Below are 16,566 nucleotides of genomic sequence, written 5' to 3'. Positions count from 1 at the left end.
GAAACTTGGATTGAAGGTTATCATGGCTCCTCTTATTGCACCCTATGCATGGAAGTAAAAGAAACCATTCAACATATTCAGTGAGGCAAGCAAGTACGTTGTTATTTCCCTTTCTGTGAGGCAAGCCAGTACATTGTTATTTCCCTTTCTGTGAGCCAAAGTCGAATTTATATGAACAAGTCAATGTACCCTGAGAAAGATATCTTTGGGGATTGGAAAAGGCAGGCATGGATCATCAATAAAAGGAAAACATTTTTGGGAAGAGTCATGCCTTTCAACAAATAATAGAGTTATTGCCAACAAATATGACGGCATGTCCCCAAGTCTCTTGTGTTTAGTTTGAGTGGTGGGAAAACTGTTCGTGATTCTCCCCACCCTGTTTCAGTTTTCAAGACATATTTGGCTTGTTGTGACAAGGCTAGAAGAATATAGAACTCTTGGGATAAAGCTCCCCCATGAGGTTCAGGATCTCTAAGCTTTTGTTAAGTTATAAGTTCTTGGCATATCTAGCTTACAGGCTGTTGGATATACTCTTCATGTTATAGTTGCAGCCTGAAGGTTTGATCATGGGCATCAAGCGGATTGCCCCAACAAGTTACCAATTCACCATAGCTAAAAAAAATGATGGCAAGGTCCACAGTAAAATCATGTAGATAAAAATGGTCATGAAATTTTAGAGAATACAAGATGAATGACGAATTAAGCTCAATTGTGAGCAGTTGCAAGTTCTTGTCAAAAAAGATTTAGATCCCAACAGAGCAACTAGAAGTGAAATAGAACCTTTGATCACCACCAAATATGCGGCAAAAAAAAATAATTAATTTTTTAATGGAATTGCGATGAACCTGTAAAAGTGGGAAGAGGAGGAACTACACAAAATGTCAACGGTAAAATCATTTCAATTCATGCGTTGGGACAGGTAAATGTCTAACAACGAAGCTGAACTGAGAGCCTTAGTAGTGGGACTTTATATTTACTTTCAAAGAGCTTGAATAAACTGGACATCAGAGGTGATTCCGACATGTGTAGTATACTTCCATTACTTAGAGAACTTGGTCTGCATCGTACAAACCACACATGTTCAAAGAGATTTTAACAAACTTGCAGATACTGTATCAAAATCCTAATGATTCCGAAACTAGCTACAAAATTGGCCAAAGTTATTTGAATTTTGGATTTGAATTATTGTTTTAATTGGACTACAGAATTATGTCCTTTATTTTTATTTGCACACTAGACAAACAAACATCAATTTCCTGGCTCTATTTCGATTTAGTCTCCTGAGTAGTAATAGTCATGTTGTGGGTACAATTTATTTAATGGAAAATTGATTTTAGATCAATAAAACAACAGAAGGTCTTCTTATTTTTCCAGGAGAATGCAACATTTATAATTTTATAGAAATACACAACGTACAAGAAGGAAATGTTCCAGAACAGTTTTTCGGATCGAGTGAATTGCAACCTTTCGGAAATTAGCAGACTTGGCTAAAAACATGAATGATAGCTGCTTAAATAACAGATTCCTGAAACTATCTCTAAAAATGGGGATCCCTGAAATGTACCATTGCATCTCTGTTTGTGTAACATTTTCCAAAGGCTTTTGGGTTTTGTAGGAAACACGAGGTTTTTGTCCTTTCTTAACCCATGATTTTAAGGTTTGAAGTCTGTTATTCTCTCAGCATGTCTTCGTTTTACGTTCCTTATAAAATCATAATTATGTGCTAAAATATTTGCATACTAATGGGTTGGGGTTGAATTAACGTGTCAAAGCACCATGAATAGAGCCCGAATCCAGACCAGCCATGGATAGTTGAATTAATGTGCTTTAGTCGTTCCGATGCCTTGCCTTCAAATGTTTCAGATGCCTTTTACAGCTCGTGTGATTTGCATTCACAACCAACAACACGAAAAGCCCTATTAATCTCCCATGGTTAACAATTGAAACAAAAACAAGCAGAAAATGTGAATGGTGGGCCTTGTTCAAATAAACTTCAGTGTAGCAGCAAAATCTCCCACCTATGCTGCAGATAATTCATAACTATCTGCAAGCAATAGCAGCAACAGAATAAATACATTGGAAATCCTAGCAAGCATACTGATACCATCATCTTGCTCCTAGCACCTCTTTCCTTCCTTTAAATTTCTGTCCAACTGCAGCCATGGGTACAGGAAGGATGATGGACAAATTTTGCAATGCCAACTAGTGCCTTACAGCAGTAAAGTTGGATTCTCTGCCCGATAATAACCACCATACTGAACTGAATAGTGTGGATAACCCTTCAATGTTGCGTGTGTTGAGGCTTCCAATCCAGTGTAAGATCATCATATCTCTTTATGATGGTTAGATGAGCAGCAGCTATCAAACATAAACCATGGATGTTAGCTAGCTTTGGAGCATTGCATCACTGTATTGAATCGATTTCCTATCCCAACTAACAATCTGCCATATTGTCCAGCCCGCAAAAAGTAGCAAAGCTGCTTAGGATAACTTTCATCCACCAATTTGATACGCCCATTCCCACAAAAAGAATTGAGTTTATACTATGAAATTCTGTAACTAGGGTTTAGACCCCTGTACTCAGATACTTGTATAATTATGGGTTTATGAGGATCAACCCAGAAATGAAAAACATCTATGCCATGGAAGTGAGCGGAACAGAGGACTTTGATTCAGATTTGCACATGCATTCTGGAACAGGGTAAGCTATAACATCACGGCCTGGTTTATCTGTTCTGTATTCTGGCTGACCAAGTGACTCATTATGCAGTTGCCTGATAATCCTATTGAAGTCTTGTTCAGACAATGTTTTGTCAAGGAAGTAAGGAAGCATCTGTCTTTTGTTGGGAGTTATATGCTTTCTGTGACCCGCATATGCCCTGTGACCCTGCATAGAATAATTTTAGAAGGATGCCCTTTGGTCTGTAACAAGCATAAATATGGAACAAGAAAAATCTGCAGAGAATTGAAAGCAAGTAGATGCAGTTTAGCACTTGAATTGGTACCTGAATTGCATGGCCCATGTTTCCTCCATGTGATGGCATGAAAACATCGCTGTTTAATGAAACAATATAGTCAATTGCAGCAAGAAGGGATGCTTTCCCACTAAAAGAATCCAGCTCCCCAGGCAATGCAAGGCTCTGTTTGTTGTGAAAGTTCGGGAAATGTTTCTTCAATGGTTCCAGAGCTTCTTGATCTCCTAGTGGTTCTCCTCCTGCCCAGTATATGCGAGCAGTTCCTGGTGCTCCCAGAGCTTTCAGAAGCCTGGAATTACATAACTAGACAGGGTTAAGAAAATCCCCAGATGACCTTAATGTTATTGACTGTATTAGGATATTAAACCATATATATAGATATATAGATATATATATATATATATATATGTGTGTGTGTGTGGATCAGAAGATCACCTGGCGACCTCCTTGGCATTTAAGGGGCAAAGGCCCGCAAGCTTGCGTTCATGGTAACTCATGTTGGAGCGCGCTGTGAGAAGATCTGGCCGGGTTTTCCTCTCCCGACGGATTATTTCGTCGTATTTAGAGCTCAAACCAGGGAGGCACCCGGTTCGTACCCATACATCTTTCTCCAGTCGTAAATGCAAAGCCACATAAGGGCCCTGCTTCCACATTCTCTGCGCCAGCTTATCGCCCACAGCTTGTATAGGTGCTGCAAACCTCAATGCATGAAATGCAACCTGGAAGAACAAAAAATGGAACAATACCCTTTCAGGTCACAAATTTTGCAAAGGTATCGGATTGAGAAACAGAGGAAGTGAATTAACTGGCATACCTTGCAGCGAAGCTTCTGAAGATCGGAGGGCAGATCCTTGGAAAGCCTGGAGTCCAGTCCACGGAGAAGAAGAACGCCTTCTCTATTCAACTGTGGTTACCATGGGAATATTATTAGCACTAAATATTTGAAAAAGAATGGAAGAAAACAGTGCAATGAATGAAAACGCACTTACCCGCCTGAGGTAACGAGATCGAATCCAACCGGGACTAACATGGAGGGGTGTTCTCTTTTCCTCCACTGGCCTTGACATTAAATGTGTAGAAGGCAGCGAAGAGACGATTCTGACGTCGTCTTTGAGAAATTTCTTGAAATGCTCGACGTCAAAAATATCAGAGAACTCACTGCATTACAACAGTAAAAATCGCATTTAGCATAGAATGCCCAAATAAAGCGCCGGCATGGAATGGAATTTGTTTGAACAGAATAGGAATAATGAATTTACCTGTCGTCTTCCCAAATTGCATTGACTTGCAGAATGGGAATAACCAGAGACGCCTCCAGAATTCTGGCAATGACAACCGCGTCGACGATCTGATTGCGCTGCTGATTGAGGCCACCAGAGACGACCACCATCAAATACCTGCGCCTTCCCTTCACGATGGCCGGCGACGAGTGCCTGTACTCGCTGCTGAACTCAACACACTGCTTGTAGCCCAAATTATCAGGCTGAGCCCAGAAGTTCCTTTCGTCGGCCGTGAGGCTCGGAGGCAGAGAATGGGCAGGAAGGGGCGGCAGGAAGGTAAGGGCAGAGGCAGAAGCAGAGGAGGAGAGTTGATGGTGGTGTTGAGCGAGGGGGGTATTGGGCGTGGAGCAGGGGAGCCTGTGGATGGGCCCGAGACTGGGACGCCATGTCAGAAATAGATACAGCATGGCTATGAAGGTGCAGAGAGCCAGCAGGGACGCCCAAAAACTCACGGCAGCTTTGACGAAGCTGCAGTGGCCTTGACCATTGGTTTGCTTGGGGCTGAACTTCTTCGGCGAGAAAACGAGGGCGTTACCAATCACCTGTGCAGGTATCGAAATGTATGATCTTCTGGCGTGCCTCGCCATGATTTTTTTTTGTTTATTCGACAATTCGACGCAGGTTCGAATTCGGACCAGAGAGAATCAGCGTAGAAACGCTCGTTTGTTCCCTGATGTAGTGCCGGACAAGCCATGTGAATATATGGAAGTTCACACTCTTTTTCATGAAAAAAGAATGCGTGGAAGTGGGGAGGAATCACGGCTCCACCGCTCGCTTGTTCCCAACGGGCAAATTGAATTGAATTGAATTGAAGCCGGTCAGCGTTCCGTCTGAGGGAATCCGGCGAGACAGTCTGTGCAGCACAGTGTACAAAACTGCCGTAGGACGATTGGCAGGTACATGATTCCGACTCGCTGAGCTGGAAGTCACTTGGTGCTCAGAAAACGATGTCCCGCCTCATATTCTCGTCGCCACGCTGGCAGGTTCCAGCCTGGATTGAACAGGTGAATTTCTGACAGCACACGTTCACGTGGACCATGTCAAGTGGACCATAGCAGTTGGACATTCAGCTTTCCACCGATCCTTTATGTGACAAGGCTGATGAAAAGAGAAAGCATCGTTTAAACATGTGAAAGTTTTAATTTTTCCTACTTTTATACTTTTAGATGCTGGAAATCTTATTATAATTTAGTTATTAAATTATTTTTATTTTTTTAATAGAGGAGAAAATCTTATTATAATTTAGTTATTAAATTATTTTTATTTTTTTGAACAGAGGAGAATTTATCTTAATTTAGTGGTTAAATTTCTGTTTATTTTTATTTTTTTTGAACAGAGGAGAATTTATCTTAATTTAGTGGTTAAATTTCTGATTACAATCATGAATATTCAAAGAAGATTATTTATCTGGAATAATTTGTTGGTGGTCCTTAAGTAGGCATACTTAAACCACTTTACCTGGAGGTGGTCCGTAAGTATGCAGCCTTTCACTCCTCCTTTAAGATGCCTCTGGGCCTTGGGCAGTTAACCTGTTTCTTTAATTCCGAGGAAAACGAGCTCTTAGCCAAACAAAAACAGTTTTAAGGGATATTCCAGCCTGTTACTAAATTATTTTTATACTTTTAAATGTTGAAAATTTATTTATTGAATTTTCTTATATTTTTAAATGTTAGGAAATTTTTATTATAATTTAGTTTGCAAATGAGTAATGGGGTAGTTATTATTAGTTATTATTGAGGAATTTGACTCATTACCTTTATTTAAATAAGTAAAACCATATCACCTAAAATTACTTACTGGAGTGCCTAAGGTTCTCTGAATTTTGAGCCATTAACTCTAACCATCTTAAATCATATAGTTATTAGTAGTTATTCTTGGAATAGAATTTAGCTCATTATCATTATTTAAATAAATAAAACCATATCACTTGATAAATCACTGGGTACTTTGAGTTCTTTTTTAACTTCCTCTCAATTTTGAGTCATTAAACAATTTCTTTATATATAAAAAAAAAGTTCCAAACAGTGTTAAATCATACTTTAAAATTAACTTACCTTATACTTATTAATTATTAGTAATTTAAATTAATATCTTTTAAATTATTAATAATTTAATTTAATATTTTTTTAATTATTATATATGAAATAAAAATTATATAATAATTTAATTAATTATTTTTTAATAATTATATTGTGTAGATTAATATAATTAAAAATAAATAATATAAATTTTAATAGTATAATAAATACAATATGGGTTGAAATATACATTTTCAAATCTCAAACTTTTTAAATTTAATAATGTGTATCCTAAATTATATCATATATATCACATTGTTATGAAATGCATATTGTTTATTGCGATTAAATAGGCAGAAATGAGAAACATCAGATACAATATTGGTGATGGTTAATTTTTTATAATTATAAAAATATTTTTTGAAATATGACATTTTTTTATAATTTATTGAGCCAATGGTAATAAAGCTAATAATAATTTGTGAAAATTTTATTCTTAAAGATAATCCACAAATTTCGATAATGAATTTTGATACAAATTCATTAAAATGATGGGACTATCTTCTTGAACAAAATTCTAACAATATCAATTACAAGGAAGCTACCAATAATAATTTGTTGTTAATTTATCAATATCAAAGAAAAGTTATATTATATAAAATAATTTGTTGGTAATTTACAATAAGTAAATTTTCAATATTAAATATGAGTAACATTTTTATTTAAATTTTTAAAAATAAATTTCCAATTAAATAAAAATAATATTAAAATTAAAAAATATTTTATATAATAATATTAATTAAATATTAAATTTAAAAAAAATAATTTTTATTTAATAATATAATAACATTTATTAAATATAAAAAGTATTGTTTATAATATGAATTATTTCCCTTTAAGAATATAATAATATTAATTAAAATTAAATAATAACCATTTATGGTTTATAAAAAAAATATTTGACTTCACAAATTATTGAAATTTGATATTAATTTTTCCATTAAATATTTCTAATTTCTAATAATAAAATATCTTTTATATAATATTTTTAATTTCTAATAATAAAAATATATTTTATTTTAATTTAAATTTGTGAAAAAAATAAATAAATGGTTTACACAAATATATTATTAATATTATTAAAGTTTTCATTTTTGTATTTTAACAAGGAGTTGTCTAGTGCGACTTTTTGGAGTTTAAGGTGCCCTGAAAATTTTGAGGTGAAATCTTGATTTGTGTTATTTAAACTAGTTTTTTGACTGTATATATGGATTCAACACTATGAAAAATCTCTAGGGCACTTCTATTGTGCAAGGTTTACCCATCAATCTTGTGATTTCAATCTCGTGAAAATTTTGAGGTGAAATCTTGATTTGTGTTATTTAAACTAGTTTTTTTCACTGTATATATGGATTCAGCGCTATGAAAAATCCTTAGGGCACTTCTATTGTGCAAAGTTTACCCATCAATCTTGTGATTTCAATCTCGTGAAAATTTTGAGGTGAAATCTTGATCCGGATCTTGGGAGGAGGCCCCCAAGATCTAAAAGATTGAAATGGATCTTGGGGGGAGAGACCCCCAAGATCTGAAAGATTGAATTGCCAGAAGAAAAATAAGGAGAATGCCTAATAAACAAAACCACAAAGAAACTTTTATTTTAAATAGTAATGGAAATAAACCAGCTAGGGCGATGGTAGCTTATCTCTGAGAAGAGATGTGTGGCTACATGCCTCTGAACTGTAAAGGCTACATTGTGGCGGACAATCTGTCCTTTTACAAAATTTGACTTGTTACTCATAGTTTTTTTTTTTTTTTTTTTCAGTTACAATACCACGGGTCAATTCCATGGGTGAATGAATACCATGGGTGGATTTTACAATACCACGGGCAGATGCCATTTACAATACCATGGGTAAATGCCATTTACAATACCATGGGTAAATTCCATGGGTCAATGAATAATATGGGTGGATGAGTACCATGGGTTGATGCCATTTTCCATTTGGATCATTCCTCCCTCCTTAAGAAGCAATGGTCCCCATTGCGTAAAGTTCCCTCTTGCAAAGCCTTTGTTGAATATGAAGAGCCACTGAAGATAATGGTTTTATGTGGTTAACCTAAAACCCTGATAAACGAAGATCTGAGGATAGAGATACCCTGTAATGCTTGTGACCAACTGTGATTCTGACAGTATGCGGCCTAGCAAATGGACTTCGATGACAAGGATTTTATGCGGTTGACCCATAACCATGATGTTGGTTGCTAATGAAGTAGCAGGTGCCTACATAGCCTAGGGTGGGAGGGCACGTCTCCAAATAACCCAAGCCGAATCCTGCTATGTTGAAACTGATGAATGTGAAGCAGGTGCCTACTAAAGTGGGGTGGGAGGGCACGTCTCCAATGGAAACCCACTCTGAATGCTGCTCCAGAATTAAAATGGACATAAATCGGCCAATATAACTCAGAATATTTATTATAACCTGTTTTTAGAAGCAGAAGGATCATTTTGCATCTTCCCATGAGTTGGAAATCCTTATCTGGACACTCTGAGATCTCAGATTCGCGCTGCAACAGTTCCGCTGTCACAAAAATTCTGATAAAATAGCTGATTTTAAATCAGCGATATCTCCCACATCCGAACTCCGATTCGACCCATTTGTTTTTTGAAATTGGGTGATTTTTTGAGAGGAATCCAGATCTGGTATTTTTTTTTGTAAATTTTGTACCAAATGTTTCAGATCTGATCTGCAAAGTCGCCGCCCAAAAAAATTCCTGCAAAAAAATTGAGACTGAAATATGCATGAAACCCTCATTCCCATGGAATCGTAACCTGCTCTGATACCACTGATCCAGATCTTAGGGGGAGGCCCCCAAGATCTAAAAGATTGAAATGGATCTTGGGGGGAGAGACCCCCAAGATCTGAAAGATTGAATTGCCAGAAGAAAAATAAGGAGAATGCCCAATAAACAAAACCACAAAGAAACTTTTATTTTAAATAGTAATGGAAATAAACTAGCTAGGGCAATGGTAGCTTATCTTTGAGAAGAGATGTGTGGCTACATGCCTCTGAACTGTAAAGGCTACATTGTGGCGGACAATCTGTCCTTTTACAAAATTTGACTTGTTACTCATAGTTTTTTTTTTCAGTTACAATACCACGGGTCAATTCCATGGGTGAATGAATACCATGGGTGGATTTTACAATACCATGGGCAGATGCCATTTACAATACCATGGGTAAATGCCATTTACAATACCATGGGTAAATTCCATGGGTGAATGAATACCATGGGTGGATTTTACAATACCACGGGCAGATGCCATTTACAATACCATGGGTAAATTCCATGGGTCAATGAATAATATGGGTGGATGAGTACCATGGGTTGATGCCATTTTCCATTTGGATCAAATCTTGATTTGTGTTATTTAAACTAGTTTTTTGAATGTATATATGAATTCAGCACTATGAAAAATCCCTAGGGCACTTCTATTGTGCAGGGTTTACCCATCAATCTTGTGATTTCAATAATTAGACCGGAAAAATCCACCGGAAAAGCTTCCAAAAAGTCACACTAAAGATTATTATTTTAATCTTTAAAACTATTATAAATTTTATTTTATTTTTATTTATATATAGATAATTGTAATTTCTCCACGGGATTTTGGATAAATGTTGATCAGGTGTTTTGTTAAGGCACTCCTTGATGTAAAGTTACAAGTTCTATTCCCCACCCTAATCGAGGTGATATATTGGACATGATAAAGATGTAGTCTCAAAAAAAAATTTGTAATTTAAAATAAAATAAAGAAAATTTTGATTTTTTTTATTAAATATGGTGGGACCACATCTTCATCATGTCCAATATATCACCTCTATCAGGACGGGGAATTGAACCAGTTACTTCACATCACGGAGTATCATCATCTATCTAAAACCTAGTGGAAAATATTTTATTTTTTAATTATATTAAAAAAATAAATTAACTAACAATTGCACCAAATGTTGCAAAGGAAACTTCGTAAGGCAATAACATACAGTGATTCATGTTTCTTTGACAACTCTTGAAAGACAAAAAAAATATCTACAAAAGGCTAAGACCATGCTATAATGAAATCTTACTGCAATATTGCTTCTTTAAGCCTTACAAATCATGAGGCCTATGTCAAAGTTAAACATGCATGAAGGTTTTTTCTCTTGAGAATATGTTGTTCTATGTTATCTTTTCTTTAGGTACTCTTCTTTCCAACGTGAAGAATCTTAAGATTGTACTATAACGAACCTAGATTTTTTACAAATCCAACTTCCATATTGATGAGGGTTTTATATGGATTTTGTTAACCATTTTATGTTGATTTGATTTCATACTCACTGAATATGATTTTTCCTTTGTGGGTTCTTGAGCTCTTAAATATTGTTTAATCTACTAAGTTTTTATTGTATTTCTAAGTGTCTTAAAAGGAACTCATATAAAAAAATGGGAGCATGAAAAAAGTTGTGGTACCGAGGAGTTGCCAATAAGGAAGATCCAACAAGCTCCACTATAGGTGTGTTTTCATATTTCAAGAAAATACAAGTTTGTTGTCATTCAACTCCATTACAGAGGAAATCTTCGGTGAAAGAAGCTTCAACAAAAGCAAAAATCTCGACTATAGGCCAAAGTAACAAGAAAAACAAGAATGAGGGAAAAGTTGGCTAAGTACCTACAATGTGTTCACGGGTTATAATAATGATTAACAAAGTAAACGGTTGCACAAATCAAGATTTAGTTGATAGTTAAAGTAGTGGGATCTAACGATGGAAGAACTTTCAATTGTCTAACATTGGATCTGAGGGTGCAGAGGAATGCAAAGTGGCCGTTGGAGGAGTTTTTCACAGAGGGAACACCTTACAATGTAAAAATAAAGTATCTTATTAATATAATATGAATTGATAAGATGTTGTAGTGTAGTTAGCCTTTTACATTATCAATAGTATGTGGCTCTAAAAGATCTCTATGTTATAGACATTTTTGTGCCTTACAGCTCTAAGCATGAAATGTCCATAAACCAAGGGATCCTAAGTCCCTAAAAGAGTTGTTCCTGCCCCTAAAGGAACAAGGTCAACCAATTACAGCTTCTCCCAGAAGTTCTCCACCAGAAACTGCTCAGAATCAGTCAAATCAGGATCATTTCAGCTGCTCCACTAGCCAGCTGCGTTGCATAGCACCCCAGTACACTAGCTAGGTGCGTTGCAACGCACCTAAATGCACTACCAGGGTGCGCTGAGCGGGAAATGACAAATGGCAGTGTCATTCCACGAGGTGGACAGACAATGGAAGCTTCCAGAATCTTCCCCAATGACACTTGCCTCACTGAGTTCGACCAAGGATGAGTAAGAGGCTCTCAGTCTCCAAGTGGAAGCAAGAACTGACAGAGAGAGGCCACTAGTCAAATCATACGCTGACTCATCCTCTTTGCATACATCTATATATGGATCCCTCATCCCAGAGATCCAGAGGCTGGAATTTTGTACTTTACAGAGAATTGTTGTTGGTTTTGAGATAGAGATCAGTGCATTGGGTGATTTATGCTTTGTTGGAGGTGAAGAGGGGATTCCTTTGCTGGGGGGTTGATGTTGGATCAGGGATCATCGGTTGTAACTCCTCCTGGACCTTCTTGTTATATCAATAAAACTATTTGAGTTTCTCCTACATGCTTGTGTATCAATGATGTTTTGTTATGTTTGCATGTTTAGCTTAAATCTGATCCTAAGCTATTTATGAATATGAATCCATGTCTTTGTATAGTTTTCCTCTTCTGTGTTCTTGCAGGAACTTGGTGAAGCTGGGCAAGTAAGGGAGCAGGTAGCTGGAAGCTGTCAAAGAGGAGAGAGATTGGATCAAAGGACTAGCGCAAGACACAGGTTGGTTCATCCTATTCCTCTTCGTTTATAGTTCATAAAGAAGAATACGAAAGTAGTTTTCCTTGTTTGTTTCTAAGGTACTGTCACACCTTAGTGGGATAGGGGCGTTCTGAGTAGACACTTTTCCCGTTAACAAAATGGCGACTCCGTTGGGGACCGTGTCTAGTTAGTTTGTTTGTGTTTCTCTTGTTGTTTGTTTCATAAACACAGAAGTAGCAATCGAACTGCATTTGCCATTATCAAATGCAAAGTAGACCCCTGCTACTTCAATCCTTTCACTGGATTTGTTTATGATTTGAACAACTGATTCACAAATGATCTGATTACCCTTTGTGATAGCTCTTAGACCTCCTTTAAATCCACCCTCTGATTGTGCATTACTGATTGCTTTTACTCGGCCAAAATCCATAGATTAAACTGCAAACCGTGACCCAGAACCCAGATAGAAGTCTCGTTTCTACCCCAGCGCAGGAACTGTGAAGAGACTCTGCATTTCAACGCAGTTCCCGAGAGGGCTACCTGTGCTGCAATTCAGTTTCTTTGTGTAACAGGTGCGCTGATCAGCCTAGCCCTGTGCAGCTGAGGTTCTTTGCTTCATTTTTTCAGTTTTGTCTCTGATTTTGCAGCCTGTGATCAGTGTGTGTCTGTTTAAAAACCCATTTTCTTTGCCTTAATTCTGCCTCCTTTGTACAAAAAGACTATAGATGTTCTTTGTGTGTTTGTTACATCATTTACAGTTTTCCATTGAAAGAGTAGAATAGTCATACTGTCGTCCTTGGATTTAGATCTGTCGTAAGTGTCAATTTTGATCTTAGGAGAAAGTTTGTTTGCTGTTGACAGTTGATTATACTTTTACTTTTGCCTTTGGTTTGAATTTGTCACTTTCTAGTGTCGAAACGAGTGTTTATTTCAAAATCATAAAGTGTCGTAATCTTCTCTACCTTTTGATTTCGAAAAGAAGCTTGTTTGTGTTTTTCACTTAAAAGCGAATTCAGATTTGTACATCAACTTTCTTTTTAGGCATCAATATTAAGAAAGTGAAAACAAATACATGCATATGTGCATTTGCATATTGATAGTCTGTTTGGCTTGATTTAGGAAAGTGCATCTACAGTGTGCTCTTTGCTCTTTGAGAAAAGATTGTGTCTTTCTTTTCCCCTTGTAGCTAGGATTTTCATTGCTGAAAAGAGATAAAAGCTTGCTTATCATCTTTAGATTGCATTTTAGGAATTACATCTATATCTCGTGGTGATCCCAAAAGGCAAACTTCTAAGAAAGATCAACTTAAAATAAACTGAATGAATCTAACAACGCTTTGGAACTTAACGCACAACATTTAGAGGTCTAGGCTAGAGACGTATTCCGGCGTCGTAAAGCCTGGTAACTGTTGTCCTCACTGATGGTTGGGTGATTCCTCCACTTTGAGACGATAAGTGCCAGTACGGACTTGTGCTCCCGCATACCGTCGAGTATATATTGGGAGACCCCTATAGGCTTAAAACCTTTTATCCATAGGAAGCCGTGTTGGCCGCCCTACTGATCGCAATGCACCGAACACAGCATTCGGGAAGATTGACTGTCGTACCGTAAACAGTATTCTGCAGTTTTGTGATTGGTTTGGTACTCCCTCTACCTAGATCTCCAGAGCAGTCCCTTTCGTTCCTTTTCAGACTCCTTAACGGAAAAGGTCCATCTGAGCACTTGTCACTTCAGGCTCATTAAAAATCAAAGGAGACTAGAGTCATCTTTTGTTTTTTCTCGACTCTTTAAAACTGAAAAAACAAGTTGTGTCAAAAGCGTCTAAAATTCATCTAATTCGGAAACATAATTCCCCTTTTTATTTTAGTTGATCGAGTAATCCGCAATCGTGGAAGAAATTCAATTGAAACCCCGTCGTTCGCGGAGGCTTACGAGTCAACCGTCTTTGTCTCTGGAATCGAAACCAGTACGGACAAAGTGAACTCGTTTAATCGGTTCGAAATCTCCTATTAAAGTTAGAACAAGTGTTCCAACAACATCCGAGATTCCGGTTACTCCAAACATTTTTGGAAACCCTGCCTCTATAGAGGAAGTTCAACAGCCACAGAGGGACAGTGATACTGATCCTTGTCTGAGAGCAAACACTTGTGTTACCAAACCGGTTCCATCTACAACCGGCTCAGAGAGTCTTGCTCTTCAAACATCTGTCGCTGTCGATTCCACCCCTTCTTCGGCACCAGAAATATTTTACGGACCTGACGGTCTTCCCCTTCCACCTGGTCTGATTGCAATTGAAGAAATTGTAGAAGATCCTCAAACAAGTACTCCAACACACTTTGGAGTCGGGACCATTCTATATCCTTCTTCATCAGAAGTTAGTCTACCACTAGTAGAAGTTCCTGTAGAATCGCTAGGTAATCTTTTGGATAGACTTCAAATGTCTGAACAACCGTCAACATCTAGGACTGTGTTGTCTGACACAGCGACAGCAGAACTCCCTGCCGTCACTCCGACAATGTTCGCCGGCATACCATCTGTCCCAACTAGCTCTCAACCGCTAGAAGGAGCCCACTCAGGGGCTATTTCGACAGTCTGGTCCGTTCCTGTTTGTTCATTCGGGATAATATCTGGAAACTCTTGTGTTGAATCTCAACAGATTGATCAATTTGGAGGTCAATTTGGGCAGTCTGGTCCCCAAGGGCAAACAATTCCCTTGAGTTCTAGATTACCACCGTATGGGGGGCAGTATGCCCTTTCATTATCCCCTCCAGGAGGATATCCATACGGGAGTTCACAGCAATATTCAGGTTATACTGGAATTACCTCAAGTGGTTGGGTACCTATACTACCTCAACAACCAAGGGTTGTGTACTCAATGCAACAATGTGTACCTATGTCGAATATCCCGACTACACCAGCTATTGTGACAATGTCAGAAGTTCAAACGCTGCCTGTTGTATGTCAACCTCAGATTTCTCAGGTTGTAATGCAACAGCCCCTTGACCCTGTGACTCAACCACAATCGCCAACTAGTGGGGCGACACAGGTCCAGACGGGTACAATTACCCCACACCTTGGTCCAACGGTTAGTATAGCGCAACAGCACATGGCTTCTCAACCATGGCTAATGCAATACCAACAACCACAATTCCAACAAGTATACCAAGGTTCTGAGCAACAAATCTTTGCGAACAGTGGACAACCGTACATTCAAAACGGTCAAAATCAACCATTTTACAATGGTCATGTCCACCAATCGTATCGGTCATACCAGCATCAAATGCATTATGCTGGCATGCAAAGACCAACTGCTCAGGCAATCCCATCTTACCCTGGGTATGCTTCACCTAGTCTGAATCAGCAGTTACCATTCGTGGCAACTTTAGAGTTACCTGATTTAAACCGGTTAACAAATGATCCAATTGCTTACGCCCCTTGGTGGCCAGCGATTCCTCACAAACTTCCATCAGATATTCCTAAATTTAATGGAAATCCGGGCGAAGATCCATCGAATCACGTGATGACATTTCATATATGGTGTTCATCAAACACCCTAAATGATGATTCGATAAGGCTTCGCCTCTTTCATAGGACGTTAACGGGTCCAGTGGAAAAATGGTACATTGAATTGCCTAGAGCTTCGTTCGACAACTTCAGTACCTTAGCCACAACCTTTTTAACCCATTTTCAATTACCAATAAGGTATGAAACGGGAACAGAACTCCTTACCAACTTCAAACAGACAACGGCCACTCACATATCTGATCATATACATGAGTGGCGACGTCGTCGTAGGATGGTAAAAAAGTACGTTCCCGATCAGCTATTAGCTGAATGGTTTATCAAGTCATTATTACCTTCCATTACGGAAGATGTGGCAAAGGGGGGAGTCGTAACGGAAGAGCAAGTTATCGCTCGTGCGCAATATCTGGACTTGATCTATACTCAGTCCGGCACGCTCTACGACAAAATACCTGACGCCCCTAGACTGGAATTTTCAATTCCTCCTCCTCCTAAATCGAACAATGACTCTCACGCCGGCGATGGCGTGATTGGCACGACAGACACGAAATCGACAAAGGCTACGTCTAAGAAGGCCCGTAAGATTTCAGATCAAAATGAAAAAGACGAACTTCTTGCTTCGGAAGTAAATGCCGTGTCGACAGATAAGGGAAAAGAAACCAAACAACCAGGAAGCAAGAAGAAAGGCAAAGGGAAGAAGAAGAAACAGGATGAATCATCACCTGAAAAATCTTCTTCAAATCCTCCTGGAAATAGGAAACCAAAAAATCCATGCTATATATGTGATGGGGATCATTGGACCGCTGATTGTCCACACAGAGCTGAGCTTAAGAAATACTTTAAAAGTTCGAAAACCTCAGTTGTGTTAACTGATCCATTCCCAAAT

General features: G+C 38.0%; 1 protein-coding gene across 1 annotated transcript; it reads right to left on the bottom strand.

Annotated features, from left to right (window-relative positions):
- Positions 1-1,805: 1,805 nt before the first annotated feature.
- LOC149153245 (O-fucosyltransferase 20-like) lies at positions 1,806-5,012 on the bottom strand. Its single transcript, XM_089439783.1, has 6 exons — positions 4,235-5,012; positions 3,965-4,133; positions 3,790-3,879; positions 3,411-3,694; positions 3,006-3,264; positions 1,806-2,887 (listed from the first exon to the last, which is right to left on the bottom strand). Exons 1-6 carry the CDS (start codon positions 4,840-4,842, stop codon positions 2,636-2,638), a joined length of 1,662 nt encoding a protein of 553 aa, XP_089295909.1. The 5' UTR covers positions 4,843-5,012; the 3' UTR covers positions 1,806-2,635.
- Between the last annotated feature and the right edge of the window lie 11,554 nt (positions 5,013-16,566).

Source organism: Pinus tabuliformis, chromosome 9, assembly GCF_031772625.1.
Source record: "Pinus tabuliformis cultivar Carrire ecotype Pingquan chromosome 9, CPIR1, whole genome shotgun sequence".
Lineage (NCBI taxonomy): Eukaryota > Viridiplantae > Streptophyta > Pinopsida > Pinales > Pinaceae > Pinus > Pinus tabuliformis.
This window is presented reverse-complemented; position numbering and strand designations above follow the sequence as displayed.

What these genes read in the sequence shown, in the direction of transcription:
- LOC149153245 (XM_089439783.1), bottom strand. Translation starts at nt 4,842, where the DNA reads ATGGCGAGGCACGCCAGAAGATCATACATTTCGATACCTGCACAGGTG. An exon ending in GCAATTTGGGAAGACGACAG is followed by an intron (nt 4,134 to 4,234) that starts GTAAATTCATTA and finishes GTTGTAATGCAG; the next exon opens with TGAGTTCTCTGATATTTTTG. An exon ending in ACATGGGCCATGCAATTCAG is followed by an intron (nt 2,888 to 3,005) that starts GTACCAATTCAA and finishes TATTCTATGCAG; the next exon opens with GGTCACAGGGCATATGCGGG.